The sequence below is a fragment of the Somniosus microcephalus genome, chromosome 7 (genome assembly GCF_052327205.1).
Source record: "Somniosus microcephalus isolate GS21.2 chromosome 7, FLI_Smic_1.0, whole genome shotgun sequence".
In the NCBI taxonomy this organism is placed as follows: domain Eukaryota; kingdom Metazoa; phylum Chordata; class Chondrichthyes; order Squaliformes; family Somniosidae; genus Somniosus; species Somniosus microcephalus.
Genome location: NC_140993.1, coordinates 116,562,050 through 116,585,032, shown reverse-complemented (window position 1 = coordinate 116,585,032; position 22,983 = coordinate 116,562,050). Strand labels below are relative to the sequence as shown.

Below are 22,983 nucleotides of genomic sequence, written 5' to 3'. Positions count from 1 at the left end.
TGTGCCGTTTGCAAGTTTGACCACTTTGCATTGAATTTCTGAATCCATATTATTTATGTCAATTAGAAAACATAGTGGTCCCAATTAGTTAGGAAATCCAACCAAGTACTTCCCCTACCCTGACAAAGCTCCTCTAACAAGTGCTTGTTGTTTTATAACCTTCAGCCAATTTCTTATCCATTCTCAGCTGAATCCCCATGGCTTTGAGATTAACTAATAGCTTTCCTGGGGAATTTTATCAAATGCCTTTCATTGAATTCAAAATTCTCTACAAATTTCTCCACAGCCTCACCACACCCTACCACTGCAACCTCCTCCAGCCCTATACACCAGCATAAGCTCTCTGCTCTTCGGACTCTGGCCTCTTGTGCACCCTCCCCATCACCTTTGCTGACCCAATGTCTTAGCTATAGTCTGGAAATCTCCCTCTAAACCTACTGGCCTCACCAACTCTGTCCTCACCTTCTAAAGTCCCCTCCAAACATATCTCTTCGACTATGTCTTTGGTCCCCTCCTTGGACTCTTCGCCTATTATTGGTTTGCATTCATTCCTCCTCTATGATGCACCTTGGGATGTTTACTATGTTAAAGGCTCCATATAAATCTAATTGTTGTGTTGAGGTAGAAAATTACTGTGGTACAGGATAGTAGGATATGGCTTTGTGTCCACGATTCCATGCATATGAAGTTTTTGATCTTGCCCAGACCATCAGAGACAGATACCAAACAGAAGTAAAAATTAAAAAATATATATCTTAGTGTGGATGAACCCAAGTTGCTCTCTTGCATCTCTTCATCAGTTTAAGAGTGGCTTGGTGGTGGCCTGGGAACAGACAACCAAACAATGTTGCACATTTATTATCCTGTGGAATGAGGCATACTTACAGTTGCACTTTTTCTGTACAAATCGGAGCTTACATGCCGTCCTATAGGTGGATAAACGGATGCGATCCAAGTCTTGGGCCCCTGATTTAAAGAAAGACGAAAAATATTTGGGAAAAAAAATCACAGTACTCACATTTACAAAAACTATCATAGAATCATTGAATCCTACAGCACAGAGGGAGGCCATTCGACCCATCATTCCTGTGCAGGCACTTGGAAAGAGCTCTCCAATTAGTCCCATTCTCCTGTCCTCTCCCCATAGCCCTGCAATTTTTTTCCTTTTCAATTATATATCCAAATCTCTTTTGAAAGTTACTACTGAATTGGTTTCCACCACCCTTTCAGGCAGTGCATTCCAGATCATAATAACTCTCTGCGTAAAATAATTCTTCTCATCTTCTCCCCTGGTTCTTTTCTCAGCTAAGTAGCCAACACTTAATAAAATGAAGTACTAACCCCACCGTTCAAACACTACAAAATAGTTACAAAGATCTGCCATCAGCGATGAAATATTTCTGTTTGAGAGTGCAAAAGCGACCCCACAGAAATCCACTGGGGTCGAAATTTGTCTTGGGCGGTAATGCAAACGAGCAATCTGCGTATCCATTGGAAAAGAAAATCGGGCAGAATGTAAAACAGGCTGCCGATTCGCTATTGGCCATTTTGCTCTATGACCAAAGATGAATTTCACATCCTACTTAGAAAAAAAAATAGTAGCAGGAGTAGGCCATTCAGCCCTTCAAGCCTGCTCTGCCATTCAATATGATCATGGCTGATCCTCTATCGCAATACCATATTCCCGCTTTCTCCCCATACCCCTTGATGCCTTTTGTGTCTAGAAATCTATCTATCTCCTTTTTAAACACATTCAGTGACTTGGCCTCCACAGCCTTCTGTGGTAGAGAATTCTACTGGTTCACCACCCTCTGAGTGAAGAAATTTCTCCTCATCTCAGTCCTAAATGTCCTACCCCGTATCCTGAGACTGTGGCCCCTCGTTCTAGACCCCCCCAGCCAGGGGAAACATCCTCCCTGCATCCAGTCTGTCTAGCCCTGTCAGAATAGCTGGGGCCCAAGCACTGATTCCTGCGGTACCCCACTAGTCACCGCCTGCCACCCCAAAAAAGACCTAATTATTCCTACTCTCTGTTTCCTGTCTGTTAACCAATTTTCAATCCATGCCAGTATATTACCCCCAATCCCATGTGCTTTAATTTTCCACAGTAACCTCTTATGTGGGACTTTATCAAAGGCCTTCTGAAAATCCAAATATACCACATCTACTGGTTCTCCCTTATCTATTCTACCAGTTACATCCTCAAAAAACTCCAGTAGGTTTGTCAAACATGATTTCCCTTTCATAAATCCATGTTGACATTGTCTAATCCTGTTGATATTTTCTAAGTGTCCTGTTATCACATCCTTTATAATAGACTCTCGCATTATCCCTACTACTGATGTTAGGCTAACCGGTCTGTAGTTCCCTTTTTTTTCTCTCTCCCTCCTTTTTTAAATAGTGGGGTTACATTTACCACCCTCCGATCTGCAGGAACTGTTCCATAAGCTATAGAAGTTTGGAAGATGGCAACCAATGCATCCACTATTTCCATGGCTACCTCTTTTAGTACGGATTATCAGGCCCTGGGGATCTATCAACTTTCAGTCCCATTAATTTCTCCAGCACTATTTTTTTTACTAATACTAATTTCCTTTAATTCCTCCTTCTCACTAGACCCTTGGTTCCCTAGCATTTCTGGGAAGTTATTTGTGTCCTCTTCCGTGAAGACAGAACCAAAGTATTTGTTTAATTGCTCTGCCATTTCCTTGTTCCCCATTATAAATTCTCCCATTTCTGACTGTAAGGGACCTACATTTGTCTTCACTAATCTTTTTCTTTTTACATACTTGTAGAAGCTTTTACAATCCAATTTTATGTTCCCGAGTCTGGTCTCAGAGTTTCAAAATGCCTGCTTGGCAAATCTATTCAACAGCTTCATCTCCAGCCTGTTGCCATTCATAGAAATACATAGAATTTACAACACGGAAAACCATTTGGTCCAACCAGTCCATATCAGTGTTCACCCTCCAGTACATCTACCCAACCTATTCCCATTTGCCTTTTACTCCTTTTCCTTCATCCAACTATCCAATCTAATCTTCAATGGCGGCATATTTTCTGCCTTAACCAACAAGCCTGGAAGTGAATGCTACAACCTCATAATTCTCAGTGTAAAGAAGTTTCTCCTGCTCACTGTTCTAAATCTCTTACATTTAATCTTGCATCTATGGCCCCTTGTTCTTGAACCCTCAAACACTGGAAATAGTCTGCTTCTATCTACCCTTCCCATCCTCTTATAATTTTAAACAGTCCTATCCTATCGCCCCATAATCTGTGATGTTCCAATATAAAAAGATTCAATATTTCAAATCTTCTTTCATATTTCTATTTACTTATACCAGGCAGTATCTGAGTTAATCTGTGTTGTAAGTTATTTAAAGCCTCAATATCCTTCCCATAGTGTGGAGCAGTATTGACCAATAAAAATTGCCGACTAGCCACAAATGTGCCGTCTGGCGAACCTGTTTTAGCCACATGTACTAATTATAGTAGAAAATCCCATACATGCACTCACACAATCTAGGTAAATATATTTCACATGTATATATTCACTTACCAAATGATGACCACCATTCAGTAACCGAGGAAGTAAAATACTCAGAATGATCAAAAAACACTCACACACTGCTTTTTGTTGTACCATATTACCAACAAATATACAAAAGGTTCAAGTACACATGCATACGCCATGCGAATATGAGTATTGAGATCACATGCCCAATGACAGTGATATTACTCAATTTTTATTTACTAATCAGAAATGCAATTAGCCACATCTGGATCCTCAAATTAGCCATATGTGGCTAGTGGCCAACATATTGAACACTGTTGTGGAGGCCAATATTGCACACAGTGAATCTGCATTGTACTCTCTTTAAAGCCTCAAAAACATATATATAGTGTACTGCCTAGCACTGCACACAGTACTCTAATTGATGTCTCCTACTGGTTGTATATAGGCTCATTACTTCTTCGCTTATATATTCTATACCTTTTGAGATAAAACCTAGAATTTTATCAGCTTTTTATTGGCCTTATCAACCCGAGGTGCTACCTTTAATGTTTTGTGAACCTGTACGCCAAATCCCTCTGCTCTTCCACAGCACCGAGCTTATTTCCATTCATGTATAATTACAGCTGCTTTTTAAAAAAAACTAAAATGCATCACCTCACACTTAGTAACATTGAATTCCATCTGCCACTTTTTAGCCCATTCCCCCATCTTATCAATATCCCTTTGCATTTTCCTTTAGTCTTCTAAATAATTCAATGTACATCCTACTTTGGGATCAACTGCAAATTTCAACAGCGCTCCCTCTAGGCCTATATCCAAGTCATCAATAAATACGGTAAACAGATCTGTAGGCCCAAGAACTACCCAATTCCAACCACTCCAGAAACCTGCTCTTAACTCTGACTCTCTGGGATAAAAATTGGTTATGGCCTATTTTCGGGCACATAACAGGCGGCACACACACCAAACGTGAGGCTCAAAGCTCGCCTGAAATTGGGCCTAGAGCCTCATTTGAATAATTTGGACAAGCTACGGCTCCTGTCATGCCTCCAAGGCAAGTCACCCATTGTCTGCATTCTAGTTTGGGCCACCTGCCTCGCCAGCAGTGGCCCTCAGGCAACTAACCGGGAAGGGGCAGGGGGGGGGGGGGGGCGGAGAGAGGAATGAGAATAGGAAGAGGTCCGGCAGCAGCTCTTAGGAGTGCTGTGGAACCAGGAGGTACGGGAGTGCTGTAAAAAAAATTGCTCACCTTTTTGGTGGCAGCCTCTTGCTAGGCTAGATTCACGCCAGGAAACTCTGAGTGGAGCAGGGCTGATGCCTGGTCTGCTCAGAGTACATAATTTCCCAGAGGGTTCCTAAAAAAAGCATTAGGCCCCTTGCATGAGTTTTTACATTCGTTCCTGGGATGTGGGCGTCACTGGCAAGGCCAGCATTTATTGCTCATCCCTAATTGTACTTGAGAAGGTGGTGGTGAGCCGCCTTCTTGAACCGCTGCAGTCCATGTGGTGAAGGTACTCCCACAGTGCTGTTAGGGAGGGAGTTCCAGGATTTTGACCCAGCCACGATGAAGGATCAACGATATACTTCTAAGTCAGGATGGTGTGTGACTTGGAGGTGGTGCTGTTCCCATGCGCCTGCTGCTCTTGTCCTTCTAGGAGGTGGTAGAGGTCGCGGGTTTGGGAGGTGCTGCTGAAGAAGCCTTGGCGACTTGCTGCAGTGCATCTTGTAGATGATACACACTGCAGCCATGGTTCGCCAGTGGTGGAGGGAGTGAATGTTTAAGGTGGTGGATGGGGTGCCAATCAAGCGGGCTGCTTTTTCCTGGATGGTGTCGAGTTTCTTGAGTGTTGTTGGAGCTGCACTCATTCAGGCAAGTGGAGAGTATTCCATCACACTCCTGACTTGTGCCTTGTAGATGGAAAGGCTTTGGAGAGTCAGGAGGTGAGACAATCACCGCAGAATACCTAGTCTCTGACCTGCTCTTGTAGCCACAGTATTTATGTGGCTGGTCCAGTTAAGTTTCTGGTCAATGGTGACCCACAGGATGTTGATGGTGGGGAATTCGGCTATGATAATGCCGTTGAATGCCAAGGGGCAGTGGTTAGACTCTCGCTTGTTGGAGATAGTCATTGCCTGGCACTTGTGTGGCACGAATGTTACCTGCCACTTATCAGCCCAAGCCTGAAAGTCGTCCAGGTCTTGCTGCGTGCGGGCATGGACTGCTTCATTATCTGAGGAGTTGCGAATGGAACTGAACACTGTGCAATCATCAGCGAACATTCCCACTTCTGATGTTATGATGGAGGGAAGATCATTGATGAAGCAGTTGAAGATGGTTGGGCCTACGATGCTGCCCTGAGGAACTCCTGCAGCGATACCCCGGGGCTGAGATGTTTGACCTCCAACAACCATAACCATCATCCTTTGTGCTAAGTAGGACTCCAGCCAGTGGAAAGTTTTCCCCCTGCTCCCCATTGACTTCAATTTTACTAGGGCTCCTAGATGCCACACTTGGTAAAATGTTGTCTTGATGTCAAGGGCAGTCACTCTCACCTCACCTCTTGAATTCAGCTCTTTTGGTCATGTTTGGACCAAGGCTGTTATGAGCGGAACCCAAACTGAGCATCGGTGAGCAGGTAATTTCTAAGTAAGTGCCACTTGATAGCACTGTCGTTGACACCTTCTATCACTGATGATTGAGAGCAGAATGATGGGGCAGTAATTAGCCGGATTGGATTTGTCCTGCCTTTTGCAGACAGGGCATACCTGGGCAGTTTTCCCAAATTGTCGGATAGATGCCAGTATTGTAGTTGTACTGGAGCAGATTGGCTAGAGGCACACAGCTAGTTCTGGAGCACAAGTCTTCAGCACTACAGCTGGGATGTTTTTGGGGACCATAGCCTTTGCTGTATCCAGTGCGCTCAGTCATTTCTTGATATCACATGGAGTGAATCAGATTGCTGGGGACCTCAGCAGGAGGCCGATAGGGTCATCCATTCGGCACTTCTGGGTAAAGATTGTCGCAAACGCTTCAGCCTTGTCTTTTGCGCTCACTTGCTGGGCTCCACCATCATTGAGGATGGGGATAATCATGGAGCCTCCTCCTCCAGTTAATTGTTTAATTGTCCACCATTATTCACGACTGGATGTGGCAGGATTGCAGAGCTATGATTTGATCAGTTGATTGTGAGATCGCTTAGTTCTGTCTATAGCATGCTACTTCTGCTTTTTAACATGCATGTAGTCCTGTGTTGCAGCTTCCCCAGGTTGGCACCTCATTTTTAGGTACGCCTGGTGCTGCTCCTGGCACTGCTCCGGGCATGTTCTTCTGCACTCCTCATTGAACCAGGGTTGGTCCCCTGGTTTGATGGTAATGGTAGAGTGAGGGATATGCTGGGCCATGAGGTTACAGGTTGTGGTGGAATACAATTCTGCTGCTGCTGATGGCCCACAGTGCCTCATGGATGCCCAGTTTTGAGCTGCTAGATCTGTTCAGAATCTATTGCATTTAGCACGGTGGTAGTGCCACACAACACGATGGAGGGTGTCCTCAGTGTGAAGACAGGACTTCATCTCCACAAGGACTGTGCGGTGGTCACTGTACCAATGCGGTCATGGACAGATGCATCTGCAACAGAAACATTGTGTGCACTTGCTTCTTCCAAGTGGTGTTCAACATGGAGGAGTACTGCAAGAGGTTTCCTTGCCCTTGACCTGAAGCCATGAGACTTCATGGGGTATGGAGTCAATCTTGAGGACTCCCAGTGCCACTCCTTCCCGACTGTATACCACTGTGCCTCCACCCCTGGTGGGTCTGTCCTGCCGATGGGACAGGACATACCCAGGGATGGTGATGGAGGAGTCTGGGACATTGGCTGAAAGGTATGATTCTGTGAGTATCACTATGTCAGGCTGTTGCTTGATGAGTCTGTGGGACAGCTCTCCCAATTTTAGCACAAGTCCCCAAATGAGAGTTTGAGGACTTTGCAGGGTCAACCAGGTTGGGTGTGGCGTTGCCGTGTCCAAAGCCAGTGCCGGGTGGTCCATTCAATTTTATTATTGTTTTTCGTAGCGGTTTGTTACAACTGAGTGGCTTGCTAAGCTATTTCAGAGGGTCTGCAGTGAGTCTGCAGTCACATATAGGCCAGGCCAGGTAAGGAGGGCAGATTTCCTTCCCTAAAGGACATTAGTGAACCAGATGAGTTCTTACAATGATAGCTTTCTGGTCACCATTAATGATACTAAATTTTTATTCCAGGTTTATTTAATTAACTGAATTTAAATTCCCCAGCTGCCATAGACTCACATCTCTGGATCATTAGTCCAGGCCTCTGGATTACTAGTCCAGTAACATAACCACTATGCTACCGTTCCCGCATGTATTAATAAGGAAACCAACGCCTGTTTTTGGCCACCGCCAGGGACATTTGAAAGATTGCCTGACCCAGTATGGGTTAGGACTTATTTCAGGCACCCTTGCAGCATGGGAGACAGCACCTTTAAATTGGTAATTTTGGCCCCCATTTTGCACCCACAACCAGGCGCAGCGGGGCCCAATTTCTTCCACTTGTTTTCTATCTTCCAATCAATTTTTAATCCTGTTTGCCAACCACCCCAATTCCATACTCGTTAATCTTCTCTGGTAATCTCCCGTGTTAATCTTCTCTGGTAATCTCCCGTGTTAATCTTCTCTGGTAATCTCCCGTGTTAATCTTCTCTGGTAATCTCCCGTGTTAATCTTCTCTGGTAATCTCCCGTGTTAATCTTCTCTGGTAATCTCCCGTGTTAATCTTCTCTGGTAATCTCCCGTGTTAATCTTCTCTGGTAATCTCCCGTGTTAATCTTCTCTGGTAATCTCCCGTGTTAATCTTCTCTGGTAATCTCCCATGTGGTATTTTATAAAAGGCTTTCCTAAAGGCATGTACACTATATCCACTGCATTTCCCCAATCTAACAGGTCTGTTACCTTCTCAAAGAATTCTATGAGGTTTGCCAGGCACAATTATTCCCTTTGAAACCTATGCTGGCTATTTCTATTTTCTCTTTATCTAGATATGTGGTAATTTCATCTTTAATTAAAGACTTAGGGGGAAAAATTCAGTATCGCCCCATTTGGGGCGCCATTATTGGCGGTGCGCAAAGTTTAGCGCCTGGCGCTAATTATCGTCTCTGACAGCAAACTTGGCTTTTATCGCCCCTGGAGGTGATTGGAGCGCTAAATCAGCCGCTTCACACCTGTCTTAAGGCGCAAAGGCCGAGGAGCGAGGCGCTATCTCAGAGCGCTGGAGAAGCAAGGAAGGGCAAATCCAAATAAACCTGCAAAGTGCTGCTCAGTACTCAAAACTCCTTCACACAGCATTGAATCTCTCCAGAGGTCTCTCTCTCTCTCTCTCTCTCAGAATGCATGGTGCAAAAATGTCACCGACAAAAAAAAGGCAGGAAGCGGTCGCCTTTAAATAGCGCTCCCCTAGTCCCTTTCTGACAGCAAAACGCTCCCCTCAACCTGTCGTTGCTAGCGGCAGGCGGTAAGGCAGGAGGCACCACTCAATATCCGGTCCGGGGCGCTAACGGGGCGTTGCGCACTCGACTGACGTCACAATCTGCCGGCGCAGGAGATCGTGGCGGTAGTGTTTAGTGCCGCCGCAAAATATCTAGTTAATTTCACGAGCGGCACAAACATCGCCGCGCCCGGCCTCTAGTTGCTTTGCGCCTCAATTGGCACCCTCTTAAGGTGCTAATGGGAGGCGCAAACAACTGAATACTTTTCCTACCACAGATGTTAAGTGAACTGGTCTGTAATTACTTGCATTAGCTCTGTGTCCTTTTTAATAAAATGGGTACTACATTGGCCACTCTCTAGTCCTCTGGCACACTTCCACACTCAATAGAGCCCTGAAATATCAGGGTGAAATTCAACATTGGTGGGGCGGGGACTTCAATGGAACGTTCATGGACTTCAATCGGACGTGGTGTATTATGGATGGCCAATGTGCTACCGTCCGTTTTGCGTCCCCCACCGAGGTTGAATTTCACCCCCATCATTTCTGGGGCCATGGCAATTTCCTTCCTCATCTCCCTCAGGATCCTAGGATGTATCCTGTCGGGCCCCGGCATTTTGTCTCCCTTTGCTTGACTAACTTAATTGAAGTTTTTCTTTCATCCATCAGGCTATCGCTCTCCTCACTCTCAACTATTCAAGATTCACCTCTTCTCCAATTTCCTTCTTTGTAGTAAAGACTGATCCAAAGTACTTATTAAATACATCTGCCATTTTTTGATCATCATCTACAAATTGACAATCTTCTCATCTCAGGGGTCCCACCTTGCTTTTAACAATGCTCTTTTTAATGATATACTTGCAAAATATTTTACTGTTCCTTTTGATGTTTTGAGTTTTTTTCCTGGTATTTTCTCTTTGTTTTCCTTGTCCAACTCTAAAACACTTATTTTCTCACATTCTCCTTTAGTTTTTTCATCGTTATTATTCTTAGGCACTTTTCTTCAATTTTAATTAGTTTCTAACCTTTGTTTATTCATGGCATCCCAAAATTATCAGTAGCTTTCTTCTTTTTAATTAATTATACTTATTCTGTACTTAAGCAAGCTTCTTTTTAAAAGCATCCCGTTGCTCTACAGTCCTGTGCACCAATTCCTCCTTCCGCCTCACCTCATCTTAAAAACGGAACTCTGATGCAATCTGGTGTTCTAGTTTCTGCACTGACTTTTTCCGTTTCTCTTTGGATCTTAAATATCATCATATTGTGGTCATTACTCTCAAGGTGCTTACCCACATTTATATGGTCAACCCGATCTATTTCATTATGCATAATCTACATTCCTGCAAAGCCATGTAGCTGCACAGCGGTCCGGAGGTCCCATGCAGGCCTGCTCACCGGCTTTTAAATGGAAGAAACTGCACATGCGCAAAAATTTGAATGGTTTGTGCACGCAAAAAAAAAATTAGAGGAAACATTGTTCATAACTAGATCTAGCAACACCTCCGCCCTTGTAGGCCTACTACAGGAAACTCTTTTTTATCTGGCACCGACGGGACCGGCGTGGTGCCGGTTGATCAAAAAGTCCGGATTACAGAGAGGTATACTTACCAATGTACGAGAGCCCCGTACACGGCCACAGGTGCAGGAACCCCGGTTGCACGGCCACAGATCCAGGAGTCCCGGTTACACGGCCACTAATATATAGTAAAACTTACCTGAACCTACTCCTGAATTTTGCCGGTTAAGAGAGATTTCCGGATATTTAGGTGCCGGTTAAAAGAGAGTTTCCTGTATAACATACTTGAGAAAGGTAATCCTGTACACATTTTAGGAATTCCATTCCCTTTTCTAGATTTACTCCCTCTGTCCCAATCGATAAATGGATAATTAAAATGTCCCAGAGCAATAATTTGTTCTTCCCACTCACCTAACTAATCTGACTAAAGAGATTTCCTCTTCCACTTCTTTCCCACAATTTGAAGGTCTGTAATATTCCCCTACTAATGTAAGAAGCCCTTTTTAAAAATCTTTCAGCTCCAACTATATTGAGTCTGTCTATGCTCCTTTCTTGTTTACCTCAACCCTCTCTACATTATATAATCCATTTTTTCCTAATATTGCCACTCCACCTTCTTTCTTATCGTTTTCATCCCTCATTCAGTTCAATGAGGACCTAATTTTGTAACGGTTGCACACTAGTTTTCCAGTCAGAGCAAGGAAAGAAAGGTTCTTAGCCTCCAACAACTGGGCAGTATCCTTTATTACTTTAATACCATTTGAGCTATTTACACTGTTCAATTATCCAAACATCTGTTATTGTTTGGAGAAAAGGGGGGCATAGGGATTTTAACATACTTTTAGGAAATATAATTAGACATGTGGATGTGCATTGCTGGACTATTTTTCTTCATCGGTAATTACAGAAGCTAAATGGCAGAGAAATACAGTATCGCCCCATTTGGGGCGCTAACTTTTGAAAGCTGGGAAACTTGGTGCCAGGCACTAATGATTCCCAGCTTTTACAAAATTCGGTGTTTGCGCTCCAGGAAGGAAGTGGAGCGCTAAATCAAGCACGCCACTTCCTTCCTGGAGCTCTAAAGGACGCAGGCGGACCAGTAGTGGTGCAGCATTGCACAATGTCACGTGCAGCGCTGCTGCGATCCGAGGCTCCTTCCCTTCCTTAAAGGGAAGGGGCATCGCTGCAGGCTCTGCATTGGGACCAGTTAGCTGGTTCCCGGCGGCAGCCACGATCCGGCCCGTTCAGCCCCATGCACTCCAGCAGAGTGCCGGGCTGATCGATCGCAGCCCACGAGCAATCGAAAAAAATCACTTGAAGTGTTGTTAAAATTTTTCTCCTACCCGCACCAACGTCCCCTTTTATTTGCGCCTCTGAAGCTCCCGGCCTCCCGAACAATGCCTCCTGCAGCTATCAGTGTTGTCGCCCGGCAATGCTGCAGGGGGCTAGAACTGAAGTTAGGGTCCAGGGAACTACACATGGCAATAACGTCACGATCTCCTGCCGCAGAAGATCGTAGCGCAAAGTGTTACTGCTGCCGCAAACATCTCAGCCAAGTTAGCGGGTGTTGTTCATCTCGCCGCGCCTTGTCGGTACGTCGTTAGCGTCCTGTTATTGCCCCCTGGAGGTGATAATGGGAGGCGCTAACCAACCGAATTTCTCCCCCTATGTTCTGCTTACTTAAACTCACCACTAGACTGAGACGCCACAAGCTTGTTTTATTTACTTCTAAGTGAATTCATTAAGGGTATTGTAAAGTATCCCCAACAGATAGGTGAATTGTGTGGGACCAGACTATATTCGCCTATGCAACTCTGGCTGGAGAAACATTATCCTGTAACAAAACTATTCTGTGCAAACTGGTGCTGTCCAATGTTGCAACAAAGTCACAGATGTCTGGTGTGAATTTTGAGAATGGTTTTAGTTTAATTAGCCAAAAGAAGCTTCTGCTGTAACCAAAGTGATTAATTAAAAGAAAAATTATTGAAAACTATTGATGTTTACAGATAGCTCTTTGCAGAAAGTGCATCTGTTGTGTCTGTCTACTGTAGGAACAGAGCTGCAGCTGGGATGTACTGTTGAAAGGCATATTTGTACTGAATTGCATCACTCTGTATTTGAAAATACAAAATTTGAAAATGTGTAATAAATCTGGGATATGACCAATTGTTGATATAATTAGAGATCATAGTCCAATTTCTCCAAACATCACAAAGTTTGATTTGCTATTGTTGAAGCAATATAGCACAGCTGTATGACTAAATTACATTTCATGAAAGTACCTTACAGCCCCTCAGTCCTCTGTCCCCCCTCCTTCAAACAGTAACAGGTGTTTTGAATAATCAAGCATCATAGTTATCCAAGATGGTATTCTACAGGAAGGTTGCTGCCTCTGGATGGGGGTTAAGAACATTATGGTTTTAAATAGTATTTTTACAGCACAGAAACAGGCCATTCGGTCCAACAGGTCAATGCCGGTGTTTATGCTCCACACGAGCCTCTTCCCACCCTTCTTCATCTAACCCCATCAACATATCCTTCTATTCCTTTCTCCCTTATGTATTTATCTAGCTTCCCCTTAAATGCGTCTATGTTATTTGGCTCAATTACTCCTTGTGACAGCAACGAGTTCCACATTCTAACCACTCTCTGGGTAAAGATGTTTCTCCTGAATTCCCTATTGGATTTATTAGTGACTATCTTATATTGATGGCCCCTAGTTCTGGTATCGCCCCCTCAAGTGGAAACATCTTCTCCACGTCTACTCTATCAAACTCTTCTATAATCTTAAAGACCTCTATCAGGTCACCCTTCAGTTCTCGCTTCCTTAGAGAAGAGAGCCTCAGCCGGTTCAATCTTTCCTGAGTGGGAGATCAAATCTGCATTTTATTACATCTGTTCTAACACAGGTATCACCACAAACCTCTTTTTCTCAATTTTTAAGACTGCTTTAAGAAGGTGTTAATTTCCTGGGAGTACTTTGCCCCAAGATTTTTCAGAGAGCAACATCTTGGCATAGGTGTAGGAATGCGTTTGCTGGGAGGGAACTCTAGTTGAATGTATTCCTGGAGATTCAATCATGTGACAGGTGATTACATGACATTTAATCACATGTCATTTGATCATGTGACATTGCTTGGGCTCACACATGACTGGCCACTTGGGCCAGCTGGCGCCTGTGGAATCGTATCCCAGTGAGAGTCAGTGTCAGGGGAACCCCTACCCCAGTGAGAGTCAGTGCCTGGGGAACTGTACCCCAGTGAGAGTCAGTGCCAGGGTAACTGTATCCTAGTGAGAGTCAGTGCCAGGGAAACTGTATCCAAGTGAGAGTCAGTGCCAGAGGAACTGTACCCCAGTGAGAGTCAGTGCCAGGGGAACCCCTACCCCAGTAAGACTCAGTGCCAGAGGAACTGTACCCCAGTGAGAGTCAGTGCCAGGGGAACCCCTACCCCAGTGAGACTCAGTCCCAGGGTAACTGTACCCCAGTGAGAGTCAGTGCCAGGGTAACTGTACCCCAGTGAGAGTCAGTGCCAGGGTAACTGTACCCCAGTGAGAGTCAGTGCCAGGGGAACTGCACCCCAATGAGAGTCAACACCAATAGAACCATAGCCCAGCGATATTCAGCGGGTTGGGGGGCACCGTATCCCAGTGAGAGTCAACGCCAGGGGAACCACACCTCAATGACTTCAGGAGAGGAAAAACAAATAAAAATTCTCTTGAGAAGGAGTATTATTATAATGGGGGAAAGAGGAATTTCCCTTTAAATACTGGGCTATTTACATATACATTGTCCCTTTAAGAAGAGTTGTGTTGCCTTTCTGAAGTGTTCCTATTGTTTGTCAGGAACTGAAACTCTTCTTTATGTAGATTGAGTAGATGGAAGGCCAGCCCCTGGAACCCTCTCGTCTCTGAGCAACAGGGAGGTCAGCATTGCCTTGATGAAATTTAGGAATGGCCTGTCAATGCATGAGCCATTAGGCAGGTAGACCCGCACCAGCCTCACCTGCTCGTCAATAAAGTAGCGATATGTCCTGTCGTTGGCGGCAGCATGTCGACCGCATTCCGACTTACTTCAGGTATTGCTGGAAGCAATTGGAGAAATGAAAGTGCACAAAGCACGAATGTGAAGTTATTTTCTCCCAGGTTGCTAGCAACAGTACCCAGCAGATCAATCTTCCATTCGTGTCCGCTCCTGGACAAACCGGGAGTGTTGATAACCCTAGAGGGAACTTCTGGTGCTGATTCTGCCGGAGTCCACCAAGAGGAGGTGTCCTAATTTTAATAATCTGAGTTGGCACCTGCCCTACATGTCAGGTGCCTGGCAGTGTGTGGTGGCCATAAACTGCAGCAATGGCAGCCTGCTCTGGGAGGGGTGGGGGGGGGGTGGAGGCAGTGGTTGCTGGGGTCCTCGCAGAAAGATGGCCCATCGGCTTTAAAAGAGAGCTGAAAAATACTTGAACTTTAAAAAATATTCTGGGGTCCAGGCAACGACCCCGAGTTAGGTTTGACATATACTGGCCTACAGGCTGGTACACTTGCATTCACTGGGCATACTGGTCCATTAGGTTGGAGATAAGGAAACCTCTGCCCTGGGAGCTCTTGCCCCTAGCCATGCCACTTCTTGAGAGGATGGAAACTGTGCTCCAAACAAGTCCCCGCAGAAGCCAGTGAGGAAGGCAAGAGTTACAATAGGAGTGTGTCAGAAGACCACAGCTTTTTGGCCCTCTTCTTTATATGTTGTAACTCCAGTTTCTTAATATTTGCTCCCCATCTTTAGATCTTTCCCATACCACAAACCATTTCCTGACTGAATGAGCAAACACATGACTGTTCCCATAAGAAAATACTAGAGGCAACACTAGTAGCATGCCACCCTAGTGGGTACGGCAGCATAATGGTTCAGTTACTGAACTCGTAATTGTAACCCGGAAACACGAGTTCAAATCCCACCACGGCAGCTGGGGAATTTAAATTCAATTAATTAATGAGTCTTGAATAAAGAAAAGCTAGTATTTTGGCACAAGTCCATGAAACTACCGGGATTGTCATAAAAACCCGTCTGGTTTACTAATGTCCTTTAGGGAAGGAAATCTGCCATCCTTACCTGGTCTGGCCTATATGTGACTCCAGATCCACAGCAATGTGGCTGACTCTTAACTGCCCTCTGAAATGGTCTGGCAAGCCACTCAGTTGTACCAAACCGCTACAAAGAAGTATACAAACAATAAAACCGGACACACCACCCGGCATTGACCCAGGCACCGAACACAACAAAGGCACACTCGGCCTAGTCAACCCTGCGAAGTCCTCCTCACCAACATCTGGAGACTTGTGCCAAAATTGGGAGAGCTGTCCCACAGACTAGTCAAGCAACAGCCTGACATATTCGCAGAATCATACCTTTCAGCTAATGTCCCAGACTCCTCCATCACCATCCCTGGGTATGTCCTGTCCCGCCACTAGAGGTGGCAGCATGGTGGTATACAGTATGCACTAGGGTTGCAAAATTCTGGGAATTTTTTAAAGAGGAAACTTTCCATGGGAATTTTGGGAATTTAGAGTTTTTTTGCACACTGATGGTTTTTGTCTCTGACCCTTATATTATCTTAGTCATCAAAATAGACATACTGCTCCATACAAATAAAAACAGGCTTTAAAAACTTTATTTAGGTTATAATTTTGAACTTTATTGAACCCCCACAAAAAAGACCCATTTAAATAAAATAAAAAGAGCATCAGCTTATTTAGCCTGTAATTTGTCCTTATTTTGTCCCTTTGAGTCTTCTACTCATGAGTCTTCTGAGTCTTCTACTCATCATTGCTCCTCCTGATTCTCTGACTCTGGCTCTGACGTGTCCATTTCCTCCTCTGTGTCACTGTCTAGCTGTGTGGTGGACACTTCTGTATCTGGCTCAATAAGTTGTAGGTTCGCCTGGATAGCCACCAGTTTCTCCACTCTCTTGTTAGTCAGCCTGTTGTGCACCTTTGTATGCGTATTCCCAAAAAGTGACCAGTTTCGTTCAGAGGCCACTGATGAAGGTGAGATTTGGAGTATCACCGATGCAATGGGTGACAGGGCCTCAGATGCACCAAGTCCCTTCCACCAGGTATGTGCACTGATATGCTCGCATGATTCCCATATCCCGTCCCCATTCCAAAGACCTTGCTTGGTAGAGAATTTTGCCAGACTTCCAAGAACTTTGCCCACGTCCAGATTGAGGTGGCGTGAGAGGGTAGAAATCACACTGTAAGCGCTGTTGATCTGTTCTCCAGAAAGTATTGGTCTCCCAACATGCTTTGGGTCCGGCATGTATACTGCAGTATGAATCGGCTTGACACAAAATTCTTGACGTGTCTGTATGATTTGAACAATTGCCTTCTCCTCTGCTTTGAGCAGCAGGGATGTGGGTAGCGCAATGCTGATTTGTTCTTTTAAATCAGCAAAAAGCCTGAGAACATCTGACAAGACAGCGTCATCTCCTTCAACCTGAGCAATTGCAGATGCTACTGGTGAGAGTAGTTTAAGGCTGCTAACCACTCTCTCCCAAAACACATCATCCAGCAGTATTTTCTTGATGGTGGTTTCCATATCTCCAGACTGGGATATTGCCATTTCTTGCAGCGACTCCTTACCCTCCAGAAGGCTGTTGTACATTATGACAATGCCACCCCATCTAGTGTTGCTGGGCAGCTTCAGTGTGGTGTTCTTGTTCTTTGTCATTTGCTTGGAGTTGTAGGTTGCTGCAACTACCTGTTTTCCCCTGACATACTTAACAACTTGCTTGTGAAGTAACCAAATTACTATTATACTTTAATTTTTATGTTAGAATATGTATAATGTAGCACCAATGTACAAGGTGGAGGTAATGAGTTAATTCATACCCTGAGTTAAACGATATATGGGTCTGTATATTGCATTTACCCAGCTAAGCTTTAAAAACATGATTAAGTGACTTCGAATGCTGAGAAATTAAACTGCAGAGCCACTCGTGGGAAGATTAGGGAGGATGCCTATTCAGCCAGGCAAGGCAGCACATATACAAGATAACATATCTAAGAATTCATTTGTTGTAAACTCACAACAGGGTTCCATTACATCAAAGTATGGTGGGACTAATGAGGATGTGCTTGCTTTGCAGAAGTAACCTGAGAACAAGGTCAGAATCTGTGCTTTGCAGAGATGTAACGAGGACTGTTATCTTAAAGAAAACATATAACAAGCAAAACCACCTGGCTACGGGCAACCGGATGGTTGGAGAGCAATTAAGATGAGGCCCACAGTCACAGGAGGTGACGGGACCAATTGATAACTGAAATGTGAGATTTGTGGGCGGCAGGAAGAGGAAATGTCATGGTTTATAATTGCAATTTAGCTGTAACTCTGTATATGCTGATAAGCTTTACCCCCGCCCCTAGGGCAGGGGTTTGATTTTTGTATAACTGTGATTGTTGCTAGGGAATCGGTGGAGTCGGATTCAGACAGCGATCTGAAAGGTTCTCCCCAGGCCTGAATAAACCGTTGTGACTTCAATTAGTTGGTCTGTCTTTCTTACAACAAGCCGGTGACGTCGACCTTGTATATCACTTGGTCTGCACTTTGGGGGCTTACATCACTTGGCTCTCTTGTACAGTGTTTCCATGGTTCTCAAACCCGTGATATCCTTGAGGAGCAGGTTGAGCTGCGTACCCAATAGACATAATATGAGGGTAGGCCTCCTCCACTTGAACCCACGCAGCCTTTATATTCGCAGCATTGTCAGTAACTACTGCAAAGACCTTTTGTGATCCAAGATCATTGATGACCGCTTTCAGCTCATCAGCAATGTATGTGCCTGTGTGTCTGTTGTCCTTCGTGTCTGTGCTCTTGAAGAACACTGGGAGAGGAGTGGAGACAATGTAGTTTATGATGCCCTCCCTTCATACATTTGACCATCCATCTGAGATAACTGCAACACAGTCTGCCATCTCTATCGTTTCTTTGAGCTTTCCTTGGACTCTGTTATACTCAGCCTTCAGCAAATAAGTAGACAAAGCATGTCTGGTGGGAGGACAGTATGCAGGGCGAATAACATTGAAAAATCTCTTCCAGTACACATTGGCTGTGAGCATGAGGGGTGAGCCTGTCGCATATACAGCTCGAGCAAGGCACTCATCTGCATTCTTCTGGCTATGGTTATCCATTGTATCAAAGAACCTTCCAAGTGGGCCAGGAGTTGCTGATGATAAGGATCCTGATGCTGAATGTGAACCATCATCTTCTTGAATGGAAGCAGAGGAACTCTGGGCTGACTGCTGTGAGTTTTGAGTGAAGTTGTTGCATTTGGATAAATGCTGCTGCATCTTTGTGGCATTCTTTATATATGGCTTTGTACAGTGTTTGCACATGTACACAGTCTTTCCATCTTTAATGTCTGGGCTAAAATGCTTCCACACATCCGACGGTAAACGTGGCATTGTTCTATGCAGAGAAATAAAGGGCATTCGTCTCTGTGTCAAACTGCGGTCGATCAGCACGATTGCAACAGGGTGAGTAAATTTTTCCTGATGCTCCATGTGATGGAAGCATGACCTGTGCACGCACGACGCTACATCACCAATAGAGGGAGCTAATCACTCATCCGCTCATCCAACCAATCAGGACACATTTGTTCACAGTCACACACAAAACTTGTAATTATTAAAACAAGCCAAGTAAGATAAACATATATTGATTAAGAAATTCCTTAATAATTAAGATTCCATCTCTGTTAGTAATTTTAAGAGAGGACCTGCGAAAAAAAATGAAAGAAATACAAAAAAAACCCCAAAACAATATTATGCTAGCATGTGCTTTTTTGGGCAAAATTCCGAAGCTAAAGTTCCTGTGGAAAATTTCTGGAAATTTACCGTAAATTTACTGGAAACTTTCCACCCTTTCACAACCCTAGTATGCACTCTGGGTGGGGGACTTCAATGTCCATCACCAAGAGTGGCTTGGTAGCACCACTACAGACTGAACTGGCCGAGTCCTGAAGGACATAACTGCCAGTCTGGGCCTGCAACAGGTGGTAAGAGAACCAACATGAGGGAAAAATGTACTTGACCTCGTCCTCACCAATCTACCTGTCACAAATGCATCTGTCCATGACAGTGTTAGTAGGAGTGACCACCGCACAGTCCTTGTGGAGTCAAAGTCCCGTCCTCACACTGAGGACACTCTCTATCGTGTTGTGTATAACCATGCCAAATGAGATAGATTCAGAACAGATCTAGCAGCTCAAAACTGGGCATCCATGAGGTGCGGTGGGCCATCAGCAGCAGCTGAATTGTATTCCACCACAATCTGTAACCTCATATCCCTCACTGTATCATTACCATCAAGCCAGGAGATCAACCCTTGTTCAATGAGGAATGTGGAAGAGCATGCCAGGAGCAGCGCCAGGTGTACTTAAAAATGAGGTGCCAACTTGGGGAAGCTGCAACACAGGACTACATGCATGCTAAACAGCGGAAGCAGCATGCTACAGGCAGAGCTAAGCGATCCCACAATCAACAGATCAGATCAAAGCTCTGCAGTCCTGCCACATCCAGTCATGAATGGTGGTGGACAATTATACAATGGGGAGCATACCTACTCAATGAATGGTGTCGAACATACTAGGTGAGAGAGTTCTAGGAGTAATATGAAATAAAAGCTTACTATATCCAATGATTATAGAGCAGCCATTAACAAAGCAAACAGAATGTGGAGCTGTATTGCCTAATCATAGAGTATGTCTGAGGCAGTCATGCTAAAACTGTCTAGTGTCTGGTCAGGCTGCACCTGAAGTACTCGTTCAGTGCTGGTCACCAAAGTAGAAGGGAAATAGCCATGCATGGAAGCAGAAAAAGGCCATAAAAATGAGGTTTAGTTTTAAGGAAATGTTGGGAAACCCAAATCTTCAGCCTTGAAATTAGTGAATGAGAAGTAGCCTTATGCGGGTAGCTAAGATACAAAGTTGAATAGAAGCGGTTAATCTTCAGCGTGTAGAGGATGTAGGTACAAAGCCAAGGTCAGGACTGATGTCAAGAAACAATTTTTCACACAAAGAGTGATTAACAGTTGGAAGGGTCTTCAGGGTAGGGTATTGTTGCCAAAAATTCTGGAATCATTCATGAGGCAGTTGGATGCGCTGATGGTGGGACCATTGGTTTCTAGGGAAGGATGAACTAGTTGAGCTGAATGGCCTTTCTCATCTGTACTTTTCTGTGTGATCTTGGAGAAGGCAGATATACAAAAAGTCCATTTAGTCCAATGAAGCTCAGCCCTCTAATTAATAAATTAATTCCATTTCTGAAGTTCCGGAATCCGTAATGTTCCGGAAGCTGTAATGTTCCGGAATCCAGACTCTAGGACGATTGGTGGCAGGGGTCCGGAATCTGTAAAATGTTCCAGAATCCGTACACCCTGAGGGAGGCTTACCAAAAACTGGAAATAGCGCAACCTGGGCCCAGGCATTTCCGGACTTGGCATGTGTTTCTGATAGAGTCATAGAGTCATAGAGTAATACAGCATGGATAGAGGCCCTTCGGCCCATCATGTCCGCGCCGGCCATCAAGCCCTGTCTAATCTAATCCCATATTCCAGCATTTGGCCCGTAGCCTTGTATGCTATGGCATTTCAAGTGCACATCCAAATGCTTCTTAAATGTTGTGAGGGTTTCTGCCTCCACAACCCTTTCAGGCAGTGAGTTCCAGACTCCAACCACCCTCTGGGTGAAAAAGTTCTTTCTCAAATCCCCTCTAAACCTCCCGCCCTTTACCTTGAATCTATGCCCCCTAGTTATTGACCCCTCTACTAAGGGAAAAAGCTCCTCAGCATCCATCCTATCTATGCCCCTCATAATTTTGTACACCTCAATCATGTCCCCCCTCAGCCTCCTCTGCTCCAAGGAAAACAAACCCAATCTGCCCAGTCTCTCTTCATAGCTGAAGCGCTCCAGCCCTGGTAACATCCTGGTGAACCTCCTCTGCACCCTCTCTAACGCGATCACATCCTTCCTGTAGTGTGGCGACCAGAACTGCACACAGTATTCCAGCTGTGGCCTAACCAGTGTTTTATACAGCTCCATCATAACCTCCTTGCTCTTATATTCAATGCCTCGGCTAATGAAGGCAAGTATCCCATATGCCTTTTTTACCACCTTATCCACCTGTTCCGCCGCCTTCAGGGATCTGTGTACTTGCACACCCAGATCCCTCTGACCCTCCGTCTTGCCTAGGGTCTTTCCATTCATTGTGTATTCCTTTGCCTTGTTAGTCCCCCCAAAGTGCATCACCTCGCACTTTTCCGGGTTAAATTCCATTTGCCACTGTTCCGCCCATCTGACCAACCCATCTATATCGTCCTGCAGACTGAGGCTACCCTCCTCGCTATTTACCACCCTACCAATTTTTGTATCATCCGCGAACTTACTGATCATACCTTTTACATTCATATCCAAGTCATTAATGTAGACCACAAACAGCAAGGGACCCAGCACCGATCCCTGTGGTACCCCACTGGCCACAGGCTTCCAGTCACAAAAACAACCTTCGACCATCACCCTCTGCCTTCTGCCACTAAGCCAGTTTTGTATCCAATGTGCCAAGGCACCCTGGATTCCATGGGCTCTTACCTTCTTGACCAGTCTCCTGTGCGGGACTTTATCGAAGGCCTTACTGAAATCCATGTATACCACATCCACTGCGTTACCCTCATCCACACACCTAGTCACCCCCTCAAAAAATTCAATCAAATTAGTCAGACATGATCTTCCCTTGACAAAGCCATGTTGACTATCCCTGATTAATCCTTGCCTCTCCAAGTGGAGACAAATTTTGTCCCTCAGGATTTTTTCCAATAATTTTCCTACCACTGATGTTAGGCTCACTGGCCTGTAGTTCCCCGGTTTTTCCCTACTACCCTTCTTGAATAATGGTACTACATTAGCGATTCTCCAGTCCTCTGGCACATCCCCTGTGGCCAGAGAGGTCCTGAATATATGTGTTAGAGCCCCCGCAATCTCCTCCTTTGCCTCACACAGCAGCCTGGGATACATTTCATCCGGGCCTGGGGATTTATCCATTTTTAGGCCAGCTAAAACCGCCAATACCTCCTCCCTCTCGATGTTAATATGTTCGAGCATATCACAGTCCCCCCGCCCTATTTCTATGTCTACATCGTCCTTCTCCATAGTGAAAACAGATGCAAAAAATTCATTTAGAACCCCTCCTACATCTTCCGGTTCCACACACAGATTGCCACTTTTGTCCCCAATGGGCCCTATTTTTTCCCTAGTTATCCTCTTACCCTTAATATACTTATAAAACATCTTCGGATTTTCCTTTATCTGTTATTTCATGGCCCCTCCTTGATCTCCTAATTTCTTTTTTAAGTATCCCCCTGCACTTTTTGTACTCCTCTAGGGCTTCCTCCGTCTTTAGCCTTTTGT

The 22,983-nt window shown here is 44.8% G+C and overlaps 1 protein-coding gene across 14 annotated transcripts in view; it reads right to left on the bottom strand.

The window, feature by feature from the left end:
• Positions 1-22,983, bottom strand: part of dtna (dystrobrevin, alpha) — a 364,320-nt gene that overhangs the window by 270,855 nt on the left and 70,482 nt on the right. For all 14 annotated transcript variants that reach the window (XR_015079004.1, XR_015079005.1, XM_085992861.1 and 11 more), the window contains exon 3: positions 886-966. Coding sequence is in view for 12 of the 14 variants with exons in the window: in XM_085992861.1 (XP_085848987.1) it covers positions 886-966 (81 nt within the window). In the remaining 2 variants the exon portion in view is untranslated. The remainder of the gene's footprint in view (positions 1-885; positions 967-22,983) is intronic.